This window comes from Mytilus trossulus, chromosome 3 (genome assembly GCF_036588685.1).
Source record: "Mytilus trossulus isolate FHL-02 chromosome 3, PNRI_Mtr1.1.1.hap1, whole genome shotgun sequence".
Classification (NCBI taxonomy): domain Eukaryota; kingdom Metazoa; phylum Mollusca; class Bivalvia; order Mytilida; family Mytilidae; genus Mytilus; species Mytilus trossulus.
In genome coordinates, this window is record NC_086375.1 from 71,601,343 (window position 1) to 71,628,226 (window position 26,884).

Here is a 26,884-nt window from a genome sequence, read left to right on the forward strand (position 1 = left end):
AAAGAGTTTTTTTTTATCAAGATGTAACATGTGCCATGAGAATCAAAATTATCAATACATGTATATTACAAACAGGAATCAAACTCAAATTAATGGCATATTTACAGTTCGATCTGGCACTTCGTAATTAAATATCTTAAATTTGGCTTTATAAATATTTTGATATGAGCGTCACTGATGAGTCTTATGAAGACGAAACGCGCGTCTGACGTACTAAATTATAATCCTGGTAACTTTGATAACTACTTAAATCGCGAAAAGATGTTGCTTGTGAGTAGGGAAACGATAGAGCTTAAAGGGTACATTATTCGTGATATGGTGATTTAAAAACTTAATTTGTATCTAATTCAATCGCTAGTTTTTCCTCATAATTCAGTACATGTCACCAAATCTAAATTTCCACGTTCGGCACTCAGGTGTCACAATTGGAACAGAATCTGCTAAATAAAGGCAACAGTAGTATACCGCTGTCCACAACTCATATATCCATGGAAAAAAACCAAAATCGGGATAACAAACCAAAACCGAGGGAAACGCATTAAATACAAGAGGAGAACAACGACACAACATCAAAATGGAACACACACAGAAACGGACCAAGCACCAGACAAAATCCCACGAGAACAACAAACAACATCAAAATCAAACACATTAATTTGGGATAGACAAGTTCCGTGACACATCTTACGATAGTGTGAACCCACACTAAAAAAAATAAGAGAAAACAAACGACACAACGTTCAAATGTAACACACACCTATCAACTGTGTCAAAATAAAACAGTTAATTGTACGTGGTACACAATATTTTCACTTCCGTTTTTAATAAAATAATCTTATTCAATAGATTAAACTTTATGTTTGCTTCTTTGAAATGTGAAAAGTTTCAACAGACTTTCTAGTTTGTCATCTTTTTGGGATTTTGTCGGATCCATATTTCTTAAATGAACAACTGAAAAACTTACTTTGCCTCTTATATAAATATAAAACTATATCAACACAACTTCAAAAAAGAATACCAGATACCCAAATAATTCAGCAAAACAATAAAACAAAAACAAAAACAAGAAATATCAAGACCAAAATATTTGTGGAAAACTATGTATTCAGCACAATTATGGACGGGATACAACTATCCGGAATTATTTTATGTTAATCATGGGATAGAATTAAAAAAAAATATCGTGTTTCACAATCTTTCCTCTCAAATTTGTATATACATAAATAGAAAAATTGCAGTTTTATTACTTTATAGTCTTTATGAAATAATCCATTCATCAGCGCTTTATTATATGAATCAGGCGAAACACTCATTTTTCCAGGTTACAGAAATGTTTACCTTTATAATTTGTCATCAAAAGGCTTTTATAATTACCCTTTTCGCCAAATGCATAGAACATTATGTGTGGTGTTTGAATAAAACAAAAAGAACGATATTTGTTGGCAGCGTTTGAATAAAAAAAAACCAAACTGCTTGCCACTAATAATCTGCATTTGAGGTCAAATTTGCTGACTAAAAGCTAAAATAAAAAATAACCTGCACCATGCGACCTTTTGACGACCAATCTTAATTTCAAGTTGAATCATTTTTCTAGGACTGTGACAATTTTAAGCCGCATACCCTGATGTGAAATTAAATTCTTTTAATAATCGACTTTTCCCTTTTCCATCACCGCACTACTTGGACACTTTTCATAATATTAACGGAAATGCAATTGGTATATATTAAACGGTAACTTACATACTTTGTTAAACCGTTTGAAATTGATGTATCGTTACCTATCTCGGCAAAATCATATAGCCATAACACATATCAAGGCAAATGCAATATTAACGTTAAGCAACCAACAACTCAATTAATCAATCAAAAAATCAACCCAAAGCATTAATTTGCAGAACATTAATGACAGCCAAGAATCGTCACAATAAGATACTCAAAACTACATATCACCATTGTTGTAAAAGAAGCATTGCTTAGACAAATAACAGAAAGAATGTCTAACGAACAGTATAGATTTGAAAAAAAGGATTACTTTTTTAAAATTGTTATTTGGATGGAGAGCTGTCTCATTGGCACTCACACCACATCTTCATATATCTATGGATATAGTTATTACAGTTGTCCTATTCTATAGATAGATAGGTAGGTACTCTATTCTCTAAAAACTAAAAACTAAATACAAGTTTACAGAGAAACATACAATATGAATACATGTAAAATAGTTAAGGTAAACAAATACATTACGATATTTTAAAAGTACAAAATTATGATATACATAGTCTGTATAATCTTAAAGTGCGCCTTGTCTTTTTTCTTTTTGACTGCGTTCGTTGTCAAACCATGATTTATTCGATTTCCGTCTTTGTGCATTTAGATGAATTTTTATACAAGTAGACAAATGTTACACAGGCGACGAAACGTGCCTTTGCCGTTCAGGCTTTTTCCGATTCTGTTTATTTTTTATGCTTTTCCTTATACAGGCCTCGATATGAACAGTGTTATTCAAAACTATGAATTCCGAAAGTTGTGACAATCTGTCAAAATTCTTCTCACTGTACTGGAAGTTGGTGCAGTGGAATGTTGACTGATCATCATATACAGTGAAGTTAGCGAACTCCTTTTCACTTTCACTTCGTTCGACTCCTAAAATTATAAATAATTTATTATACGAATAATCAAAAACACCTTTCGACACATGGCTTGGTCAGTTAATTTAAATTTTTGTTTTATTTTATTTGTTTGACGATAACTCAGTGTTCACTAGTTTGATACGTTTATATGTTACATGATACGACTACTATTTATAGTTGAACAGCAATCAGTTTTCACAATTTATTACCTGAATTATTGATTTCCCGAACTCCAAGGAAAAATCAAAAAGGGGAGAATCATAAAAACCTGATAACATCAAACACTCGACTATATTTCAACCAGTGGACCGAATAGACACCAACTGTTATATTCCTGATCCGGTACAAGGATGTTCTTAAAACAGTTATAGATTAAAACTGGTTTAATAGCTAGCGTAACCTCTAACTTGTATGACAGAATATTTTTTGTGAAGCAGCGTTTGTATCTGTGTTTACATAAGTCAGCTAATCAAAGTTGAAAAAATATTTTATTTTAAAAGGAAAATGTTAAAAAAAAAAATACAACATATGCTTTGAAAATAGAATTATCGATAAAAAGTGGAGGTTTTTTGTATCCGTTTTTTATCCGTTTTAAGTATACTCTTAGACTAAAAATCATTAAGATAAGAAGCCTTCTGCTGCAATGATAGTAATGTTTTCGATACGTTGCTATTATATACGTGCTTACCTGGTTTTTTAAAAAGTCGGAAGTCTTTATTCACTAATACAAAGTGCATGATAATAGGACATTCGGGATCATTTTCATCTTCAAAAACGTAAAGTTCTTGCACATCTTTGCCTTCGTAAATGTCAACGTTAATTTTTGGAAATTTGATGTCATGTTTTCTTGCCCAATCCTCTGCTGTTAGTAATGTCTAAAATTTTAAAACACATTTTTCAGCACCAGGTTAATATTGAAAATATTAATGCATAAACGTATTTACCAATTTTGAAATAAGAAGTGTGATTGAAGTGCATTTATAAGTTTTTTAAATACTTTAATGCCTTCACTCGGTTTTAGTTAGTTACCCCGATTTTGTTTTTTATCAATGGATTCATAAGTTTGAACAGCGGTATACTACTGTTGCCTTTATTTACTTACTTTGACATTTTAATCGGTAATTTCTGCCAAAACAATCAAAAAGTTTAGGATTTCATATGAAAAAGTTCCAGAGAACAAATGACATAAAAACATTGTACAAAAATACACATATAAGAACAAGCAATTTGAAATTTTTCAAGAATCGAAGAGGGACGAAAGATACCAAAGGGACAGACAAACTCGTGAATCTAAAACAAACTGACAACGCCATGGCTAAAAATGAAAAAGACAAACAGAAAAACAATAGTACACATGACACAACATAGAAAACTAAAGAATCAACAACAAGAACCCCACCAAAAACTAGGGGTGATCTCAGGTGCTCCGGAAGGGTAAGCAGATCCTGCTCCACATGCGGCACCCGTCGTGTTGCTTATGTGATTACAAATCCGGTAAATAGTCTAATTCGGTAGGTCAAATTCATGAAAGGGAAAGGGATTGTAGTTACGACGTAAGGAACATATCAGATATCATTTGTGAAACGGTTATTCCATAACGGTCAACCAACTCGTGATGGCGTCCGTAAAATTTACGAAGGGATGATTTCAACTTCACTCTTGGTTTAATAGCTTCCTTGTGAGCAGTAACCCTCTACCAAAGATCGAAGTTGTAATGGTTGTATGCTCAACGTTGATATTTGGAAATCTTATTACTACGTATTGCAAACACATGGCATGATGGTTTTTATATTGGAATTTAAAATATATATAGATAATACTACTGTATTGAGTGTTATGTGGTATTTGTTCACTCAAGATAGTTAAATTTTCAAATTGACATGGTAGTATTTAAATATCTAAAATTAAACTTTCGAGAGTGGACAAATATCAAATTGCACAAGATTTCATGGTAGAATTTGTTTCTCTAGAATGATTTTTATACGATATGCAGACAAATTCAATCCTTCCTTTCAATCTTTCCTCTAATCTGCAAAAACATGTGGTCATTCTATGTGACGTCATCGGGCATGGTCTCTTTTCTTCATGACTTTACAATAGGAAATGCATAGGAAAGCAAGTGAATTTGACGTCATGATCGAATTTTGACCAATGAAGAACTGACATAAATCGAACAACACGCGCAAATTGCATAAGTATTTGACAAATGTATAAGCATATCAACAAAGTAAATATATTTTCATCAGTCAAATACTATTACCTTGAAAGGTTCATTAGAATCTTTTTTACGGTCTGTAAAATCATATGACAGGATGAGGTCTACGTCCCTACCGGGTTGGAAGAGAAGTGGGTACGGAGAGTTGAACGCTAAGCCAGCATCGATCAAACATAACTTCTCAAGGTCATTCTTCATTAGATTCTTAGGCGAAGCTGAAAAAATGTTAACAAATATGAATAAACCTGCTTTATCATATGCCATATAATCTTTCAACAAAGTATATAAAATTGTATACATAAACGCGTGAAGTCTTGTGTCGATTTATCTTCATTTCACTATAAATCTCATTTATTGTAACAACGTTCGGTATCTTTGTATTTCATAACCCTGCGATTATGAATATTCATGGGATCACTGAGATTCATAGTAAATAGCGTCCCTTTATTTAAAATAATAAAATCACAACAAGTCGTAGCAGATGAAAATAAACATATGTTTCATATGAAAGTTATCTTGCAATGTATTTTCAATTGTAAGAAGTTTACTTTATAGAATTATGACATTTATTTAGAAGAGAGTAACACTCATAGAACGAAACTGTGCTGTCATTACAACAATAATGACGAGTATAATTTTGCAATCGTAATCGTTGAGTGTACTTGAGTGAGTTGCTTTTGCCATTTTATCCTATATTCCTTACCTTCAAATTCAAAATAAGTAGGTTAGAGCAATATTTGTTATTAATTTCATTACGTGTCATAATCAAAAATGAAGTTTCGTCAAATTAAATATACATCGTACACTAACTTTAAACATTGAAACTATGTTAATGTCATAAACACTCATCGCCGAAACGAGCAGATAGTTAATGGTTAGATAATTCACCCCAATGGGCAAACACATTGTGTTGTATTTAAGAATTGAAAGCTTCTTTTTGTAACTTTATTTGCGTGTAAAAGCGTTGACAGAATTACATTTTGTATGACGCGCGGAATGAAATAAGGAATAACGCGAGAGTTCCAGTTAGCCAATCATAATAACGTATTATAATGAAACATACCGCAGTTTTGCGCCTGTCCCAAGTGAGGAGCCTCTGGCCTTTGTAAGTTTTGTATGATTTTTAATTTTAGTTTCTTGTGTATAATTCGGAGTTAAGTATGACGTCCATTATCACTGTACTGGTAAATATATTTTTTAAGGGGCCAGCTGAAGGACGCCTACGGGTGCGGGAATTTCTCGCTACATTGAAGACCCATTGGTGGACTTCGGCTGTTGTCTGCTCTATGGTCGGGTTGTTGTTGCTTTGACACATTCACCATTTCCTTTCTCAATTTTATCTAGTGTAATTATTTAGTGTCGTTAGTTTCTAGGAGTAAATGTTGAAGTAAAGTACTTTTGATATAATGTTCATTTCTACAAAATACCTTGATTGAATTTTATGGTTCCTTTGAATTATTTCAAAGTGCCATAAATCATAGCTTTTTTCGTTCTAACTTGATACATGTATGCGTTAAGCACTATCAAACTTACAAGTTGGTTTTCCTTGGCAACAGGCACTATCTGTTTCATCAAAAGATACATTCCAGAAAGGATTATTGACCATTGCCGCCCTATGCCGTCTAGTCTTCATGCAACTTCAAACAATAATTATAAGAAACATAAAAAGAAAAATGGTAAAGGTTGATTCTTTTGATATTTGTCTGCCTATCAATTCATGGAAGTCTCCACTTATCCTTTCTAATCTATCATATTCTTTATAAATTTGTACATGCGTTTTGTTTTATTCGCACCTTTTATACAGTCATGACAGAGTTAAGAACTTTTTTTTTCTGTTTCATTAAGTTCACCGATCGACCAAGACTTAAGACTGAAAGAGGCCTGAAACCCTAATCTGGAACAAAATCCTTTAAACACATCTCTAACACACCAATTTAGATAGAGAACATATTTGTGAGTCCAATAAGTATTTACTAACTGATAACTTCGAAGACCTTAATAAGAAGTTACATGATCGTAGTTCTGGACTTGATGACAAACTTTACTTGTAAGATGTGTGACTTCAGAATAATAGCAAAACAGCGTAAATGTACACGTCCGGGATGCATAATATAAAAGAGCTGTTGAATTTATAGTTTTGATCGCAGATAGAATTGACCTGGTAATAACTGTTACGTGTGCTAGTGTAACTATAACTGCTTTACTAAAATAAATATATCAGTCTCAAGGAAGCTATTAAACCGTGAGTTTCAAATGGTGAAGTTGAAATCAATCCTTCGTAAATTTTACGGACGCTATCATGAGTTGGTTGACCGTTATGGAATAACCGTTTTACAAATTATATCGGATATGTTCCTTGCGTCGTAACTACAATTCCCTTCCCTTTCATGAATGTGACCTACCGAATTAAGACTATTTACCGGATTTGTTATTACATAAGCAACACGACGGGTGTCACATGTGGAACATGATCTGCTTATCCTTCCGGAGCACCTGAGATCATCCCTAGTTTTTGGTATGTTTCTTGTTGTTTATTCTTTAGTTTTCTATGTTGTGTCATGTGTACTATTGTTTGTCTGTTTGTCTTTTTCATTTTAAGCCATGGCGTTGTCAGTTTGTTTTAGATTTATAAGTTTGACTGTTCCAGTGACTAATTCACAGGGATACTCGGCCAACTGCTGTAGGTCGAGTAATTTGTTACAACAGCAAAGAAAAGTGCAATAAAGACATTATTGTATTAAAAAAAAAAAATTTGACTGTTCCTTTGGTATCTTTCGTCACTCTTTTTGAGTTTTTCCCTTTTTTTAATTGCATTTGATGACCAATCAAAACCTCGGATAATCTCTATAAACTTAACATCCTATGAATTATACATTAAGTGTGATCCATATCAACCATGCGATTTTAGAGAATATGTTTGAAACAATTGGTTATCAAAGGTACAAGGTTTATAATGTGATACACCAGACGAGCGTTTCGTCTACCCAAGAATTATCAGTGACGCTCAGAACAAAATCCTAGCATTTAGAAAGCCAAAAAAGCATAAAATTGAAGAGCAATGAGGACCAAAATTCCTAAAAGGTGTGCTACAAAATGATTATGGTAATATATTCCGTGGATAAGAAAATTTAACAATTTAACAACTTCATTTGTGTTAGAGCTTAACTCATGTCATAATTTATTTTCACTAGTCTGCAAAAGCGGTCAACAAATAGAAAATACGACGATGTTAGTGATATCATGAGTTGTTAAACCCACACGAAACCTGCATTGTCAAATTGTTTGAGTTTGGACAAGCCTGACTTAATATAAAACGAAACTATTCCATTCTTAAACATATCTTACTAAAATGGACAAGACACTTACTGTTCCATTACAAACGTTTTTGAGTAGTCAAAGGCACCATCAATTTCCACGTCTCCTTCTAATGAACAACTATGCATAAATCGACTGCTTCCTCGATTTAAATTTGCCTCATCGTTGATATCATCGTTTTCATTTCCGTTTGTTTCCTCTTCAAATTTACGTCCTTCTTGGTTGCGTATCTGGCAAATTCTTTTAAACAATTCTTCCATTTCAGCCAGTTCTTCTTTACTAGGAGATGAGACATTAGATTGATGAAATCCATATTCTTCGTCTTCTTCATGGAATACATCATCATTGTCAGAATAGTAACCCTCGTTAATTGAATGTTGGGCATCGATTTCGATATCATTTATTTCATGACTTCTGGAAGGATCGGCAGATTTTTCTACAGTTTTGAAGTTGATAGAATCTACAACAAAGAAACGTTGCAACTTGATAGAATCATTTTCATAACAGCGTGGATAAGACTATTTCTTATCGCTCTCCGTTTATCACTTGACTTGGTCAGATTAGTATAGGTGAAATTTCGTATGTAACGCAAACTTGTTATATCGTACGTATAATAGAAATTTAAACTGTTGGTCCTGAAAGGTTTTTAACGCCTAAACCAGTGAGAATGGACGTCACACTGAACTCCAAAACATACAAATGAATTAAATAAAAAAACCATGAAAAATAACAAAGTTGAATACTTAAACTTTCTAATTTTTCTTCTCGTTCTTTACTCTTTTATTATATCTAAATCACAACTGGAAGGCCTCTCTCAGGCTAAGTGAGCATAAACTCACTGTTATCAATAGCTGATGACAAACAAGTTAACGGTAAATAATTCAGTATTATTACCAAGATAAGTAATGCGGTTGTCCACGCTGTAATAACTATGATTCTTATTACGTTTTATCGTTTTATAAACAGACGAAGCAACATAAAGTTATACAAGTTATTAATTTAACTTATGGTGTGTGGCGTCAGCAGAATTAGAATGAAATTTTCTCATTGATGATCATAAACACATTAATATGCATACCTTTGTTCAGTAACTCTTCGTGCGTTAATGTATAGGCACTCCCACATATACCTGAAAGTATGATGAAGACATATACCAGTTAATACATAAATGATTTCAATTGATTTAATATCTATTTTCTGTTCAAGTCATTTTGTAATGTTCTTGTAGATAATTAATTGCATTCTCCTTGTAAAGTTTCTGGAATTTCAATTTAATTGATTTTATATGACTTATTGCATAAGTACAAAAGTTCATGTCAAGGATCGATTGTTTTCTATAACTACTTTATTCTATTGAGAAGTTATGACCCGAATGAACTTTTTCCTGTGAGAAAAATATTTCGAATAACAATTTTACGTACAGTCCTTACTCACCCATTATCTCGAAAAGAGGGATTTCATCGAATCGTTGTGTAAGTAGTCCTTTGTCAAATTTGCTTCCAAAATTTGTCATGTCAATTGCCGCTCCATAATGTTGAATGCTTACTTCATATGGAGAAAACTCTACCCATTCTGGTTAAAAATAATTAACATATATCAGAGCATATCGGTTGTTTTCTTTATTAAACTACAATCAAGTGTTGTACGTGGCAAACTGCAAATTGGTCTAAATACCCTAGCCCTATTCCCTAATTGAGTATACCACTGGTGTACAAGGTTTTTTGTTATTACGCAATCATTTCAAGTAATATTTTTTTCGGAGATTGAAGTGTTCTTATAGTCAAACATTCAATCCTATTCAATTTGAAATAGTATAAACAATAATTGCGATTAGTATGTTATGTCATTTTAATAAGTTATACCTGAAGTGGTAAAAAAATAAAAAAAACACTTTCGTGCACGAAGTGTTTATCGAATTTATTTACTACAACTTGATCGGTAACACTGATTGTGAACTGTGACATTTTGAACTTTTAACTTATAATTATCACGGTAGAAACGTTTTGTTCATTTATTATGATTAGTTAATCATTCCAATAGGTAGTCTCACCAAATTAGATCGTCCTAGATGAAGATGGAAAGATCAGTTGTATTAACAAATGTAACTTCTTCCCTCAAGTGGATTTGAACCATTACTTCTGTAACAATGTGACAAAATCCATCCCTCTCACGTAAATTTTAAGATCTAACAATATTGGGCTATATTTGAGACGAATTATATATCTATTCTGGTGTTGATCGTGGTTAACCACGTGTTATCCGATGTATATTTTTGTCATGTAGTTGTCACATGTTTCGATTTGAAAGGAACTCCATCTATACTTGCCATCATTTAAGGTGTTACATTCCTAGATAGAGCAGACTAGGAAAGTCATTGCTGAGACCTGCGAAAGCTATATCTGTATGTAGCCTATGTGTTCGAGTGATCTAGGGTATTGGATACCGTGTAGGCGGTGTTGCCATAATGTAAATAAAGCAATAAATCAAATCCCGCTGAGTTAGGAACATACATTTGCCTTTGCAAATTTGAAGATCATACATTGTTTGGCATAATTTGAGACAAATCATATCTATCAATCTATTATCTAAATGTAAAGATCTTGAACAATATGCCTATACCATGAAACTCTTTAGTATTTTTTTCCTCTTTGGCATGAATGGCTGACAATAATGGAAGGGGAACAGTTCCCTCTGACAATTTATTTCTCTGTTCGCTCCACCTACAACTCATTCTCTACAAAGAAAGCAAAAGTGAAAAGAAATAAGTTTTGATACCAATTCATTCTAATCAGGGACAAACCAATTCTGGTTAGTTATTGTTATAACATTTATAAAACAAAAACGAGGAAAGGACTACGGTATTACGAAAGGTTATATATTAGTTATAAATAAGTGCAGTTTTGATATAAAAAGCGAACGGATGTCAAGTTGGTTCAATATTCAACATTCAACATTCAACATTCAATTTTTTTATTTTTTTTTTTTTTTTATTTATTTTTTTTTTTTTTTTCTCGTATCCATTTTCAACATTCAACATTCGATTTCAACATTCAACATTCGATTTCAACATTCAACATTCGATTTCAATATTCAACATTCAACATTCAAATTTTTTTTTTTTTTTTTTTTTTTTTTTTTTTTTCTCATATCCATTTTCAACATTCAACATTCGATTTCAACATTCAACATTCGATTTCAATATTCAACATTCAACATTCAAATTTTTTTTTTTTTTTTTTTTTTCTCATATCCATTTTCAACATTCAACATTCGTATTCAACATTCGATTTTCAACTTTCAACATTCGATTTTCAACTTTCAACATTCGATTTTCAACATTCGACATTCGTTTTCAATATTCAACATTCAACATTCAAATTTTTTTTTTTTTTTTTTTTTCTCATATCCATTTTCAACATTCAACATTCGATTTCAACATTCAACATTCGTTTTCAACATTCGATTTTCAACTTTCAACATTCGATTTCAACATTCAACATTCGTTTTCAACGTTCAACATTCGTTTTCAACATTCGATTTTCAACTTTCAACATTCGATTTCAACCTTCAACATTCGATTTCAACATTCAACATTCAACATTCGTTTTCAACATTCGATTTTCAACTTTCAACATTCAATTTCAACATTCAACTTTCGTTTTCAACATTCAACATTCGTTTTCAATATTCGATTTGCAACTTTCAACATTCAACATTCGTTTTCAACATTCAACATTCGTTTTCAACATTCAACATTTGTTTTCAACATTCGATTATCAAAAACATAAAACAAAAAACGAGAATGTTTTCATTGTTCGTTTTTGGTTTCTCGAAAACCAAAATGAAAAACAAGTGTTTTCGTTTTTCTTTATTTTATTTTTCTAAAACCTAAAAGGATAACGAAAGTGTTTTCAATTTTTGTTATTTACTTCACTAAAACCAATTGAATATGAAACTTAATTTTAAAGAGCATGATGTTCTCCCAATTTTTTTTTTTCATTATGATGTTCTCCCAATAAAGGGCAATGTTAACACTCTAATTTATGTAAACATAATGTAGAGGAAATAAACCGCATGACTTCTGAATTGAAATACGGTGATAAAGTAATCAAAGACTTTCAAATTACCTTGTTTATACCTTTGATAAATAATAAATTATCATTTTTTGAATATTAAACGAACCACAAATTTAAATTGTACAATATAATATTACGATACATAAAGATGGTACAAATAAATAGATTTGTTACAACATGACACTTATAAGGGAGGTAATTACTTTTTAAAACTGACGAGAAAACTAGCCTGGTCGTTAAAGTATACATGCACAGCGGTTGTCAGATCAAATGTCTTTAACAATCTGGAATCGGGAGCGTGAACTTTACTTTTAAGTTTAGAAAGGTCGATCTAAGATTATTAGAATTTCTAATAATCTTAGATCGACCTGAATTGATGACCAACGTCCATCTGCCAGTATTTTCAGTACCGTGAACATCGAGGACGATAATGTGTTTTTCTTGATAGATTGATTAAAAAACAAATTTCAAACCTGGACAAGCATTCAATTATTTTGGAATTCGGAGCCTATAGGGTTTTTGTTTTGCTTGTTTGTGAAGGCTATATATATATGGTGACCTGAACTAGAGGGCGTTGATGGGGAATTATGTAATTGAGAATAGTTGACAAAAAATATAAATAATAGAGACAATGGACCAAGAAATAAATAAAAAAAGCTAGAATAATGGTGTTAAAATAAAAAGAGAAGAGAACAATTGTCAAAAAGTATAGAGAATAGAGAAAAATGGCCTAAAATATCAAAGAATACAGAAATTAAGAACCCTTAATCCAGACCATCATACTAGTTGCCTTAATCAATGTAAGTTTGTCTCTGGGAGATTTGTATTAGTTATCATACCATTTCTCTTTATTTCGATGTCTATTAATTAAGATACGAGCTTTCATTATTTGCCAACATATTACATATCACATTATAACCAAAAAAATATTATTTTTTTGCAAACTACCATAAATTTGCGGGTAATTGTTTTTCATAAAACCACATTGGAGGCCACTTTTTTTTCAAGTGGACTTCAGCTAACCACCCTACCTTACCATTACCGAAAATATGATCAAACACATTTCAACGGCCATACTTTTGTCTGCACAATGTGTAAATCGAATGAAAATCGAATGAAAAAAAATCAAGGTTGCAAAAATTGTCCGCACTATGCTTGACAGCAGAGGTTTACAGTAGAACAAATCCAGGGTGTTGTTCTGCTTAGTTTTTTCTTCTAAAGTAGGTCTCAACTTGAGGTCGAATACCCAACCCAACCCTTACCGGATAGTTGATAAAAGCAATTCTGCGGCAATACTTTTATCTGCACTAAGCGAAAACGTAAGCTAGAGATATAGAGCCTACTTGATCAGAATTAAAAATTTGGGTATAGCTAGGATTATTTTTTTTTATCCAAATAATAATTTTCTTGTCCACCATACTTTGAATACAAAATATAAACCTTTGGTCTAGTCATAATTAAGCGAATCCACTAGTTCCGGGGTAGAATGTTTTGTAAAATCAGTTTTGTGTGGCCTAAACAAGTTGAAAGCAAGAGTGCAACTTTCTTTTCTTCTAATGCAGAACAATCATTACTGTTCATGAACTATTTTACAGGATGCCGAGAATATGGAATTTCCAAAAGCTTTGTATTTCACAGAATAGAGCAATTTGTCATAATTTAAAAATAATCATAACTATTTACAATTCTATAAACACACACAATTGTTGACTCTTTAAAATGTAAAGCGTGCTGCACGTTGTATAATACTAGTATATTGAAAGCGGTTTCTATTGCCTGTATATGACTAATGAACCATAAATGAAATTTAAAAAAAATCATTAAATGGTGTCTTTTTTTGAAGTACGTTTGAGTCTTATGCAAAATTTATGCTTATATATATTTGAAAGCTGGATGCTGCCGACGGGCTGCTTGAGCCTAGTCTTACAAACTCCGCATTTTCATTACAGCCGATTGCATTGAATGTGAAGACAAAGGTAATATCATTTGTTACCTTTCTTGTTAAACCGTGAAGTCATTTTTAGGTAAGGTATACTACCCTTGTGTGGAATTAGCCTAGTCCTACAGACAGTTTGATTGGTTATATGTCGAACCAGTCTACTCTTAATGGAGGGTAGTTTACCTAACCTAATATTGACTTCACCATACAGCTAGCAAGCAATTTGACCAAGAATACCACATTTGCCTACACACTCACTGAATCGGCTGTAAAGTCTTTACACTACATGTTGCAACACCTTGCAAAATTATTGGGCTACAATAAATGTTTGGAAAATTGGGTCAATAGGCTTTCCCAAAGGGTTTTATGCAGAACATTTCCTGGAAATCTATAATGGTAGTTTGTAAAAACAATGTCGAATTCAAATGTCAAAGAAGTTACATACATTAAAAAAGGTTGAGTTTTTTTGTTTTTTTAAAAATTTAATTCTAAGGCAAAAGTAAATGTAGAGTTTTATTGGTCAAATGATCAGGACTTTTGTTTGTAGTACAATGAGCAAATCAATCAATCAATTAATCAATCAATCAATCAATCAATTATTCAATTAATACAACTGAGAATGAAAACACCATAAAATAACTAACAAAGGTCAGAGTCTCCTGACTTGGGACAGGCGCAAAAATTGAGGCGGGGTTAAACATACTTTGTGAGATCTAAATCCTCCTACTATACAACTATACAACTATACAACTATAGCTAGCCAATGTAGAATAAACAAACACACAGCAATTGCACAGAAACACTCAGTTTAAAAGAAATCCTAGTCCGATGTCGGAATAGGTACCAACAAAAAAACTACGCAAAATGAAACTAATTCATAAATTAAACTACTAGCAGTAACTGACATGCCAGCTGAAGACCCCAATTAAACCGATCAAAAGATTATATAGATATAAGAAGGTGTGTTATGAGTGCCAATGAGACAACTCTCCATCCAAGTCACAATTTGTAATATGGAATATGTATGCTGTGTTTCAATTGATTAGACTGTAACTTCATCAAAAACTACCTTTATCAAAAAACTTTAACCTGAAGCGAAACAGACGGATAAACGGTAGAACGAACGGACGCACAGAACGAACAGCATAATTTAAAAGTCCATAAATGGAACGTAAAAAATGTGCTGAATTTGAATGAAGGTCTGGTAAATCTCAATGAGACCATAATCGGCATACCCAAATAAATTTCCCTAAGGTCACAAACAACATGTTTCACTTAAAGATATATTGCCACTACTTCTGCAATATAGTATTAATCAATAAATATGTAAAAGAAAGTGTATGCATGCCAATTAAAAAAGAATGGGGCAGCAAACTTAGCAGTCCTTTCAATACCAATCAAACACTGTAAAAATATTTTTGAATATTGTTCTCATTGGTATAACTAGTAATTTTGTTATCTGTAACTTAAAACCGTATTAAATATTATTGTTTTACACATCAAAATACTACAATGTGTTGTTACATATGCTTTGGCATTGCATAAGGTCGTGTTTTTCATTTATTGTTAATAACGTCTTTATACTAAATCCACTGGATTTGGATTTGTTTTTATTGGCCTTGAACTAGCTGTCAGTAACTGCGATTACTCTCGGGTCTGTTTTTTTTTTTGTGTCCCTTTTACAGCAGATGACCGTGAAGTCATTCCGGTGTATTGTTGCGAGAGAGCTTTCCTTTACGTAACTTGCGTGTTGGACTTGTAACTGATCTATAATCTATAAATTCGTGGAAACCAGAGCTCACACCGTGTTGGTTGTTAGTTGATGACTATATGGTAAGCTCAGGATGTTTTTTTAAATATTGCATACGGTGACTTGGTAATGTCTTCATTCCATGCATTGTCCCATTACTTTATATAGACAGCTTATCAGTCAACATGATCTATCAAAGTAGTTCTACTGGCCTTTTGTAAAGTAAGACGAGAAACTAGATATAAACTAACTCTGATTGGTATATACATGTACATGTATATTTAATATACTCATATAAATTCAAGTCAAATTTATATTCTAAAACAACATAAAAATAAAAAAGTGTAAAAAAAAATTGCTTTTAATATATTTTGTTTGTGAGTGGGCATGTTTAAAGGCATGTTTTCTGGTCTGGGTTAAGAATAAACTATTGGCTATGATTATGTGTTTTATCATGATATTTTTGGGACAAAATAGCGTTGCTTTAGGCTACTCGTATAATGGTCTCAAAGTGGGGGTTTTCGTTTCTGTATTCCGTAATACTTAAATCATAGTTTTACTTCAGGCCATTTTTGTCGAGCCTTCGACTTTAGTCGAAAAAGCGAGACATAACGATATTACATTCCGTCGGCGTCTGCGTCGGTGTCATCGGCGTCCACAAATATTCACTCTGTGATTAAAGTTTTTGAAATTTTAATTACTTTCTTAAACTAAACTGGATTTCTACCAAACTTGGACAGAAGCTTTTTTATATTCATAAGATAGTATGCAGAAGTAAATTTTGTAAAAATAAAATTCCATTTTTTCCGTATTTTACTTATAAATGGACTTAGTTTTTCTGCCAGGAAACATTACATTCACTCTGTGGTTAAAGTTTTTGAAATTTAAAAAAATTCTTAAACTATACTGTACCAAACTTGGACATAAGTTTGTTTTTGATCATAAAATAGTATCCAGAAGTAAATTTTGGAAAAATAAAATTCCTTTTTTTTCATATTTTACTTTTAAATGGACTTAGTTTTTCTGCCAGGAAACATTACATTCACTCTGTGGTTAAAGTTTTTGAAATTTAATAAATTTCTTAAACTATACTGTACCAAACTTGGACAGAAGTTTGTTTCTGATCATAAGATAGTATCCAGAAGTAAATTTTGGAAAAATAAAATTCCATTTTTTTCATATTTTACTTTTAAAAAGGACTCAGTTTTTCTGCCAGGAACCATTACATTCACTCTGTCGTTAAAGTTTTGAAATTTTATTTACTTTCTTAAACTATTTTGGACCTGTACCAAGCTTGGACAGAAGCTTGTTTATGATCAAACGCTAGAACAAAATGTATTGTATCTAAAAGAATATTTTGTTAAAATTTTGTACCTGTATATATTTATTTTACTTATAAATGAACTTAGTTTTTCTTCCTTATTATATTACGGACAGTCTGCAGTTAAGGTTTTTAGAACATTCTGTATTTTTACCAAACGTGAACAGAAGCTTCTTAGAATCATGAGATAGTATCAAGAGGAATATTTTTATTGATTTTATTCCTCTTTCGTTGAGCCTGCGATTAACAGCATAAGTAGGTTAGACACTGGGTTCCGCGAAACCCTTAAGCATTTTTTCTCTATATACTCTTTAATGTTGTGAGCCATTTTTCTCTATTCTTTATACTTTTTGCCAGTTAACTTATTCTCTTTATATTTGAACACCTCATTGTTCTATTTTATTTATTTTTGTTCCATTGTCTCTAATATTCAACCCCGCTATTCTCTATTCCTTAAACGCCATCCACGCCTTCTAGTTTAAGTCACCACATAGCCTTCACAAATGAGCAAGATTCATATTTAATAGGCTCCGAATGGAAAAACAATTGAAAGCTACGTACTCGGGGTTTCAAATGTGAACTTGCAGAAATAATTATGGCCCTGCAACGAAGTTGTCGGTGCTTTATAGTTTTACCCTAGTCCGTGATTCTGTCATCCCGTCATTCCGCAATAAACCATTATACGGCCTTTTTTCTAAACGCTTTCAGATATTGGGATGATTTAGGTATGTTAAAACATGCGGAAGAATATTTCAAAGAACGTTTTGCGACAATATCGGCAAGGACCGGTAGCCCTGTAATTGTTTTTTCGGGAAAATAAATACGCGGAACCGGACCATTTATACCCATTATAAAAAGTTAAGTATTTTTCTTATGGATCCAGAGTTTTGAATTGAGATCCACAAATTCTGGCTAAATCTCTTTTAGTTTATCCATATATATATTTCAAATTCAAAAATTAAATATAAGTGCACATTTCTCTATCTATGTGTATGTATATTTCATCTATTAATATGTAAATGCTTATATATGCATTAATAAACTGCAGTCAAATCTCTAAGGTGCTTATCATATTCTTGCAATTGTGTAAGAAATATAATTATATACATAAATATCTTGGTAATTGGTTGCTCTATGTACATGGGAGAAAAATACCCTTACTAGTATATCTAATAGTTTAAACATATTTTATTTGCGTAAATGTGCAAAAGGGATGAGACACAAGTTAATCAAACTTATAAAGTCTATATATCTAATCAGTTGGGGCTGCACTTCATTTTCGTGCAGCTCAAAACACCATATCTGTTTTAAGGGGAATAATCCTTACAGAAATTGATTGTCTCCCATATTACTTTCTATTCCATGTGCATGCAATAACTATTCAGTGTTCTATTGACATGTATTTCATTTTATTATTTCATTGTTATAACAAATCATTGTAATCATTGTATGAAAAAACCCACAAGGGTCCACAATTGGATTAATAAAGTATTCTTATTCTTAAAAAAAAAATAGGCACAAAGGTTAGTGCACCGGAACACGAACTCAAAAGGTTCCTAGTTCGATTCCAATTCCAAAAGAACATGTTCAATCCACTACAAATTAATATGTTTAAACTAACCATAGCCATACACTTGACTATGTGGATAACAAGTTTTTTTTTCTTTATCCTATAAATGTCTTGTGATAAAAAGTCTTACAGTGTATCTATATATTTTACTCCGAGACCAGAATTTATAAAAATAAATTAAACAAAACTTGCGCTTTAGATTTAGAGAGGGTCCGAAAGAAACTTTCCGAATGAAAGATTTTGCGCAATTTTCCAATTCTATCTCTACCGGGTAACCCTCGTCAAAAATGTAGGTATGCTTTAATAATAATAGAGGATAGTCACTGTTATTTCTAATCATCTTAGATCATCTCCAAACTTAAAACTGAAGATCACGCACCCTTTTTGTTTAGATTGAAAAAGACTGTTGTATATGATCCGTCGACATAATCTCCGATTAAATAAAAAAAATGATCCATTAATCAATCTCTGACCTGTGAATTTATACTTTAAGTTTAACGGGCTATATTTCTTGTCGGTTTAAAAAATGAAATTACCTCCCTTGTTAGTGTCATGTTGTATTAATCTATTTTTTTGTACCATCTTCATGTATTATTATATTGTACAATTTAAATTTGTGATCTGTTTCATATCTAAATGTAACAATTTAATCTTTATAAAAGATATAAACAATGTAATTTGAAAGTCTTTGATTACTTTATCACCGTAGTTCAAAACAAATGATGAATCTTAAAATTGATCGTTGAACAACATATTAAGTAAAGTGAAGTCAAAAATACAATATTGAATTTTTTAATAATGAAAACAAATCACGAATGATGGAATATTCAAATCAAATGTTCAAATCCTGAAAACGAATGTTGAATGTATGTTGAAAACGAATGTTGAAAGTTGAAAATTGAATGTTGAAATCGTATGTTGAATGTTGAATGTTGTATATCAATACGAGAAAAAAAATTGAATGTTGAATGTTGAATGTTGAATATTGAAATCGAATGTTGAATGTTGAAATCGAATGTTGAAAGTTGAAAATCGAATGTTGAAAACGAATGTTGAATGTTGAAAACGAATGTTGAATGTTGAACGTTGAAAACGAATGTTAGTTTAAACATATTTTATTGTTTAAAATGACAAAAGGGTCAGACACAAGTTTTACAACTTAGAAACGTCTTCTCCAAAACAAATACAAAATATACACATTAATTAATGAACATATGAAATATTTCTAACTAACGAATGTTGAATGTTGAAATCGAATGTTGTATGTTGAAATCGAATGTTGAAAGTTGAAAATAGAATGTTGAAAGTTGAAAATCGAATGTTGAAAGTTGAAAATCGAATGTTGAAAACGAATGTTGAATATTGAAAATGAATGTTGAATGTTGAAAACGAATGTTGAATGTTGAAAACGAATGTTGAATGTTGAAATCGAATGTTGAATGTTGAAAATGGATATGAGAAAAAAAAAAAAAAAAAATTTGAATGTTGAATGTTGAATATTTAAATCGAATGTTGAATGTTGAAATCGAATGTTGAATGTTGAAATCGAATGTTGAATGTTGAAAATGGATATATTTGAATGTTGAATATTGAAATCGAATGTTGAATGTTGAAATCGAATGTTGAATGTTGAAAATGGATATGAGAAAAAAAAAAAAAAAAAAATTTGAATGTTGAATGTTGAATATTGAAATCGAATGTTGAATGTTGAAATCGAATGTTGAATGTTGAAAATGGATATGAGAAAAAAAAAAAAAATTTGAATGTTGAATGTTGAATATTGAAATCGAATGTTGAATGTTGAAATCGAATGTTGAATGTTGAAAATGGATATGAGAAAAAAAAAAAAAAAAAAATTTGAATGTTGAATGTTGAATATTGAAATCGAATGTTGTATGTTGAAATCGAATGTTGAATGTTAAAAATGGATATGAGAAAAAAAAAAAAAAAAAATTTGAATGTTGAATGTTGAATATTGAAATCGAATGTTGAATGTTGAAATCGAATGTTGAATGTTGAAAATGGATATGAGAAAAAAAAAAAAAAAAAAATTTGAATGTTGAATGTTGAATATTGAAATCGAATGTTGTATGTTGAAATCGAATGTTGAATGTTAAAAATGGATATGAGAAAAAAAAAAAAAAAATTTGAATGTTGAATGTTGAATATTGAAATCGAATGTTGAATGTTGAAATCGAATGTTGAATGTTGAAAATGGATACGAGAAAAAAAAAAAAAAAAAAAAAAAAAAAAAAATTTAAATGTTGAATGTTGAATGTTGAATATTGAACCAACTTGACATCCGTAAAAAACGATGTATATAGTTTTATGACTTTTCATTGAATTCTAACATCATTTCACTCATACCTTTGGTATGAGCACATCTCCCAACATTGGACCAAATACATCCGTTGTAATGTTCCATGACTTTCCATTCCATTTTTTACAAAACCAATCCCAACCATATGCCAATATTTTCGATATGCTTTTAGGGTTTTTAGATATATCATTTTTCAATTCGTTTTGAATATCCTTTGGATGAATGTTTGGCCACTCAGGATGAGAATATAACGTTGAAATGAACCTACGAAATAAAGATATACATATTGAACTGGCTATTTCTATTCTGATTTCAGAAAATAAATATTATTAAAATCTTGAAAGAGTATATTAGCCATCTTGTGATTTGTATATCAATCAACCTACCAAAATGGCTAGACATGAAGATTATTCTAAAAAGCATTTAATTAATTTATATCTAAGAAACCCTGATAAATAAAGCAATTTCAGAGACACTGAATGTTTATGTAGTGAAGTAAGTCCACTTTCTATTTCAACCAAAGTATCAGCCATATCTCTGTATGTGTAATTGCTCACAAATACAAATTTTTATGACAAGACTTTGCCTTTTTTTTTTTAAAACGTTAAACATTAGTTAAGATTTTCTTGATTAAAAAAAAAGATTCCAAAAGTAGTAACGTTCATAAAATGGTAAGTAATTGACGCTGATTAAATGGTTTTAAATACGTTTTGAATACACACTTTAAGATATATAGACATATATAAGAAAATTGTTAAATTATTATACGGTTACAATTCATCGCAATAACTATAAGAGATTTCACTGCTTTCACAGATCTGCAGGTAATGTGCCTTGCATAAATTAGTATTTTTGAACAATGAATTGATGTTAACAATAGTATGACGCTACCTAATATTAGGGATGTCAAGATCTACAAAAGACTCAATATATTATTTATATGTTTATATCTATATATCAAGAGAAATCACGATAAATTTGGATGTAGCGAAACTGTCACTTTTTACAAGGTATTCAAAACTCGCTTTATATCCAACCCCACAAAGCAAATCAGACTCGGTAAATATTTCACTGTAAAGAATATGACACAATCGAGTTTTTACAGAACAGATGTCTTTTATTCTAATATTATACAAACTGAAACTAAGAAAACATATATCTCGTCAGTTGACAGAACAATTATAGCTGTAATGTGATTTTGTTTATGTTCAATTAAAACAAAGTGTTTTAACATAATTTGCATGAATCATATTGACTCTTTCTAAGATAATGTGCCTTAAAACAATACTTGTTTACTTATTTTGTAATGAATATATTGCTTTCAATCGTTGCAAAATATAAAATTTACTGAAATTCATACTAAAAAGAAATATCATCGAGGACTTATAAATCATATAAATAAATTTCTGATCTGGCCGGTTTTGTTTTTTTTTAAATTTTATTGGCCTGTCATACACAAAACGTCCTTTTTGGTTTTGACGATTGCCACTTCTGACACACGGTTAGTTGTAATCTCTACCTGTTGTAAATAAACTCATTATAAAATGCAAAGTATGTACGCCAGGTGCGAGTTTACAAAAGGCTCATCATTCATTTATGCGTGTAACAAAGAAGAAACAAACATACACAGTTGATGAAAGAGGGACGACAGATACCTAAGGGACTGTCAAACACATAAATCTAAAACAAACTGACAACGCCATGGCGTATAATGAAAAAGACAAACAGACAAACAATAGTACACATAACACAACATAGAAAACTAATGAATAAACAACAAGAACCCCACCAAAACACTATGAATAATCTCAGCTGCTCCGGAAGGGTAAGCAGATCCTGCTCCACATGTAGCACCCGTTGTGTTGTTTATGTGATTACAACTCTGGTAAATAGTCTAATTCGGTAGGTCACATTCATGAAAGGGAAGGGGATTGTAGTTACGACGTAAGGAACATATCCGATATCATTTGTGAACGGCCAACCAACTCGTGATGGCGTCCGTAAAATTTACGAAGGGATGACTTCAACTTCACCATTTGGAACTCTTGGTTTAATAGCTTCCTTGTGAGCAGCAACCTTTTTAATTATGTTTTATTCTAACACATATAGTTCGCTAGTTGATCAATCGTGCTATTAATTGCTTACCATGAAGAGCCAGACAACACAGCAGTATACAAGATGCAATCAAGAACTTTTGTATCATAAAGGGCATTAATTATCCCGGACATGGCTACCATAGCTCTGTATCCTCCACCAGATCCCATCACCGCAATATGTGGTACCTATATGGTAGACACCGTTTAGAATTTTAGTGCATCAAGATCCAGTACTATGTCTTTAATTATACGCTTATCTTTTTGTAGAACGCAGTATGAAACATTTATTTATTGATTCCTTCATTAAGGTTTTATTTCATTTAACTGTTTTGTTATATAAAAAAACTCGATTCTTTTTTCTTCAACCGCTTGGTCATATTTTTTTTATATTAATAAACTTTATTTGTATTTTATCAAAAAACGAAATGGTCCTCTTCATTCAAAATATCGAGTTTTTCACAATTGATAATTGATAAGAATATTGTCCACTGCTAACATTGGGGTACGTTAACTTCCGTTGAATAAAATGTTACACAAGGCAGAAACATTTAATTAAAAAACATGCTTACATCATCAACCTTCAAGTCTGTATGAAGTAAGTTTTGTAAAGCAATTTGGATGTACAGTTTTCTTTTCTCTTGAAACTTTTGTTCTTGATCGCTCAAAAACTCTTCACTGTTGTCGAATGTTCTTAGATATGAGAACCTGCTAGTAATAAAAGATAGAATGTTAATTAGTCGACATCGGCCCATAGCACGATAAAATAGGCTGATATCATCAATGTAGAATTGTCGTGATTGTTGTTTGTTTGTTTGATTTCTATATTTATTTAAAAATCATATGATATCAAATGATACAAATTACTAATCGTCGCTTCTATTCTATTTAAAAAAAAAATAATCGACTTGCATTTTAATTGATCTTAATGAACCTGTATGATTATAAATAAACCTGCACAATGCGATCGTATTTCTCCATTTGGCTACAGATAGCTTACTTTTTAAACATTATTGAAATGGTTGATGTCATTCTAAAAAGTCTGAATAGTACATTCATTTAGTATATTTTTTGTATTATTAACTCTATCAAAATTGTATAATGTATAGTTATCAATGTTTTGTGAGATCACCAACATAAATATGTAGTGTTAAATAAAATAAAAGTACTGTATCGTTTTCATTATTGTAGAATAAGAGGGTTCCTTTATTTTCTAATATGGTCCTACATTCTGTCAATTTGTTTTAACTTTTGTGTTGGCATAACACAAGTGTGCTACTGTCTCAGACTGTTTATGACGTCTTTAAACTTATTTTGTAATAATAGTTATAAGTCTGTATTTTGATTTTTGCTTTGCAATTCCTTCCGATGTAATGACTCAAGCCAATTCTTAATGAGTTTTGCATGTTGGGTTCAAACACGTTTTAGCGCACCACATTCTTTATGTACCTTTCCCAAGTTAAATGTCTTTAAACTATTGGTTGTCGTTGATTTTTTTCTGTTATATCTGTTAAATCAGTTTCGTTAATTGATTTGCTAAAAGCAGGGCGTATGTTTTTCTTCAATTATACCACAACCTTTTATCGTATATACTGAAAACCAAAAATTAACAATGGTTTAATCCATTATTTGACATATGTTTGGAAATAGTTTTCGTAATAATGACTAAGATTCCTTCGGTATTTTTTTTGTCATTCGGTTCCTGTTACGTTAACTTATACGAACATCTTGTTCCATTCATTTTAATGTGTACTACGTTTCATCTTATTGTGATAACAGTTATACTGTAAAGTACCATAAACAAAAACATGGTGAAGAAAGAACAAACAGACGAACAAAGTATAATCAACAAATGGACGAGCGGACATGATTAACCTTATTTTCTTTACAGAATTATATCCAATCAAAACACTTGCATACCTGTCGAATTTCCTGTTTTGTGTAAAACTCTGTTTTTCGCGATACATGCACGACTCCTCGCTGAATGATTTAGAGTTGGAATGGTGATCCTTCTCTCCATTATAATCACAACTTGAATATGTTATAGATATAGAACGTCTCTTTGGTGACTGCGCTTGGCATGTTGATATAGAAACTCTCCTTTGTGCCATTTATTGCATACAAAATAATATGCAATGTGATTTGGTCGTTCTGAGGAATGACTTTCATGTATGTATTTCCATACAACATTCATTCACGAACCTGAAACATCAAGTTATCATCACTTAATGCGATTTACTTAAAAAACGAAAGTATCAAATAGATTAATATTGTGTCATATCAAGAACATCCATTACCAGTATGTTTAACAGTTATACTGAGAAAATGTCATTACAATTGAAAGTGGCATATTGTTCTCAAAAATTCAATATGGACGTAGTTATAAAAAGATGATAACCATTAAACAAAACTTACCTTAATATTTACAAACAAATTAAAATGTAGACGAGTAAATACAGTCAACAGACAAATTGTCAAATATTTTGCTCGGTTTGAACTGTTTTAGTATCTTTCAATAATGAAGAAAAACACAACTAATATCAAGGTAAACATGAAAAGTACAACGCATTGAACATTATTGTGGACGTTTGTTGTGTATGCATGGTGGGTATGGTTGTCCTGCGAGAGAACGTACTGTGCTGGTGATTCGGTCCTGACGGGTGCTGGTGATCAATGAAAAAATGTAAACAAAGACGAAAATGATGATTTTTGACGTTTTCACTCATAAAAAAAGTTGAGATTTTTCAATTTCGTTTCTTATGGGTTCATATATAAACCATTAAAAAAATGACCCTCTAAACTGTTTCAGTAAGCGTAACACAAAAATGCTAATTTTCAGAAAATCTCGAACTGAAAAAATAAAACAAAAATGCTCATAGAGTCCGCTTTCTATACCGCAATCAACACGACAAAACAATTTTGTGAAAACACATTGCAATTTATTAAAATTTAGCATTTTCTCTCAATTTATTCATGTCCTGATACTGTGCTGGTGGGTCCTGTCATTGTGCTGGTGGGTCCTGATACGGTGCTGGTGATTTTGGATAAGAAGTTGGTCATATTTGAAACAAATGTTACAAAATCAATCAAATTAGCCAGATAATTGTTGCCAACAGGATCTATGACTCCTATTTTAGCTCTTGTGCATCCATTTGGCTGTTTAATATGTGTTTTCAAATGATCTGAACTTGTATTACATAATAACATAAAAGGGCAACATCTTTCGTCCAATATCAGATAACAATATATAGTATCTAAAATAAGTTAAAAATTCACAATACTATATAATTCATTTTATGTGTCAATTTGTTCGAAAAAAAGTCGAAAAGAAGAGACTTTTTTAATGTCATGATTATATGTCGCTTTCTAGATCTATGCTTAGCATTTATTTCAGATGACATGGACTCCTCACCCTGATGACCCTGCTGCCTTTCATAACTTTATCCATATACATATAGTAATAGATAAACAAAAGGCTGCATGCAACACGTATTTTTGTATTTAAAATGATTCGTTGTAACGAGAATATTTGTGGTGAATGGAAACTGTGAGGGTCACAATCTTAAATTGCTTATACATGTTGCTGGAACCAGTTTCGTTGATCTGAATTTTCTGAAATGTTCAAGGTAGATAGACATTTTGATTTTTTTTACTC

The 26,884-nt window shown here is 31.3% G+C and overlaps 1 protein-coding gene across 4 annotated transcripts in view; it reads right to left on the reverse strand.

Moving 5' to 3' along the window:
• Positions 1-1,084: 1,084 nt before the first annotated feature.
• The window catches only part of LOC134712304 (cytosolic phospholipase A2-like), a 33,597-nt gene continuing 7,797 nt past the window's right edge, over positions 1,085-26,884 (reverse strand). For 3 of the 4 annotated variants that reach the window (XM_063573717.1, XM_063573718.1, XM_063573719.1), the window contains 12 exons: positions 25,150-25,431; positions 23,802-23,940; positions 23,282-23,418; positions 21,184-21,400; positions 10,780-10,894; positions 9,595-9,732; positions 9,239-9,289; positions 8,212-8,620; positions 6,379-6,482; positions 4,891-5,060; positions 3,319-3,505; positions 1,085-2,643 (listed from right to left, as the gene is read on the reverse strand). In XM_063573717.1, the coding sequence (XP_063429787.1) occupies positions 2,402-2,643; positions 3,319-3,505; positions 4,891-5,060; positions 6,379-6,482; positions 8,212-8,620; positions 9,239-9,289; positions 9,595-9,732; positions 10,780-10,894; positions 21,184-21,400; positions 23,282-23,418; positions 23,802-23,940; positions 25,150-25,340 (2,100 nt within the window). In that variant the 5' untranslated portion in view covers positions 25,341-25,431 and the 3' untranslated portion in view covers positions 1,085-2,401. The remainder of the gene's footprint in view (positions 2,644-3,318; positions 3,506-4,890; positions 5,061-6,378; positions 6,483-8,211; positions 8,621-9,238; positions 9,290-9,594; positions 9,733-10,779; positions 10,895-21,183; positions 21,401-23,281; positions 23,419-23,801; positions 23,941-25,149; positions 25,432-26,884) is intronic. The other variant, XM_063573720.1, reaches the window with a different exon arrangement.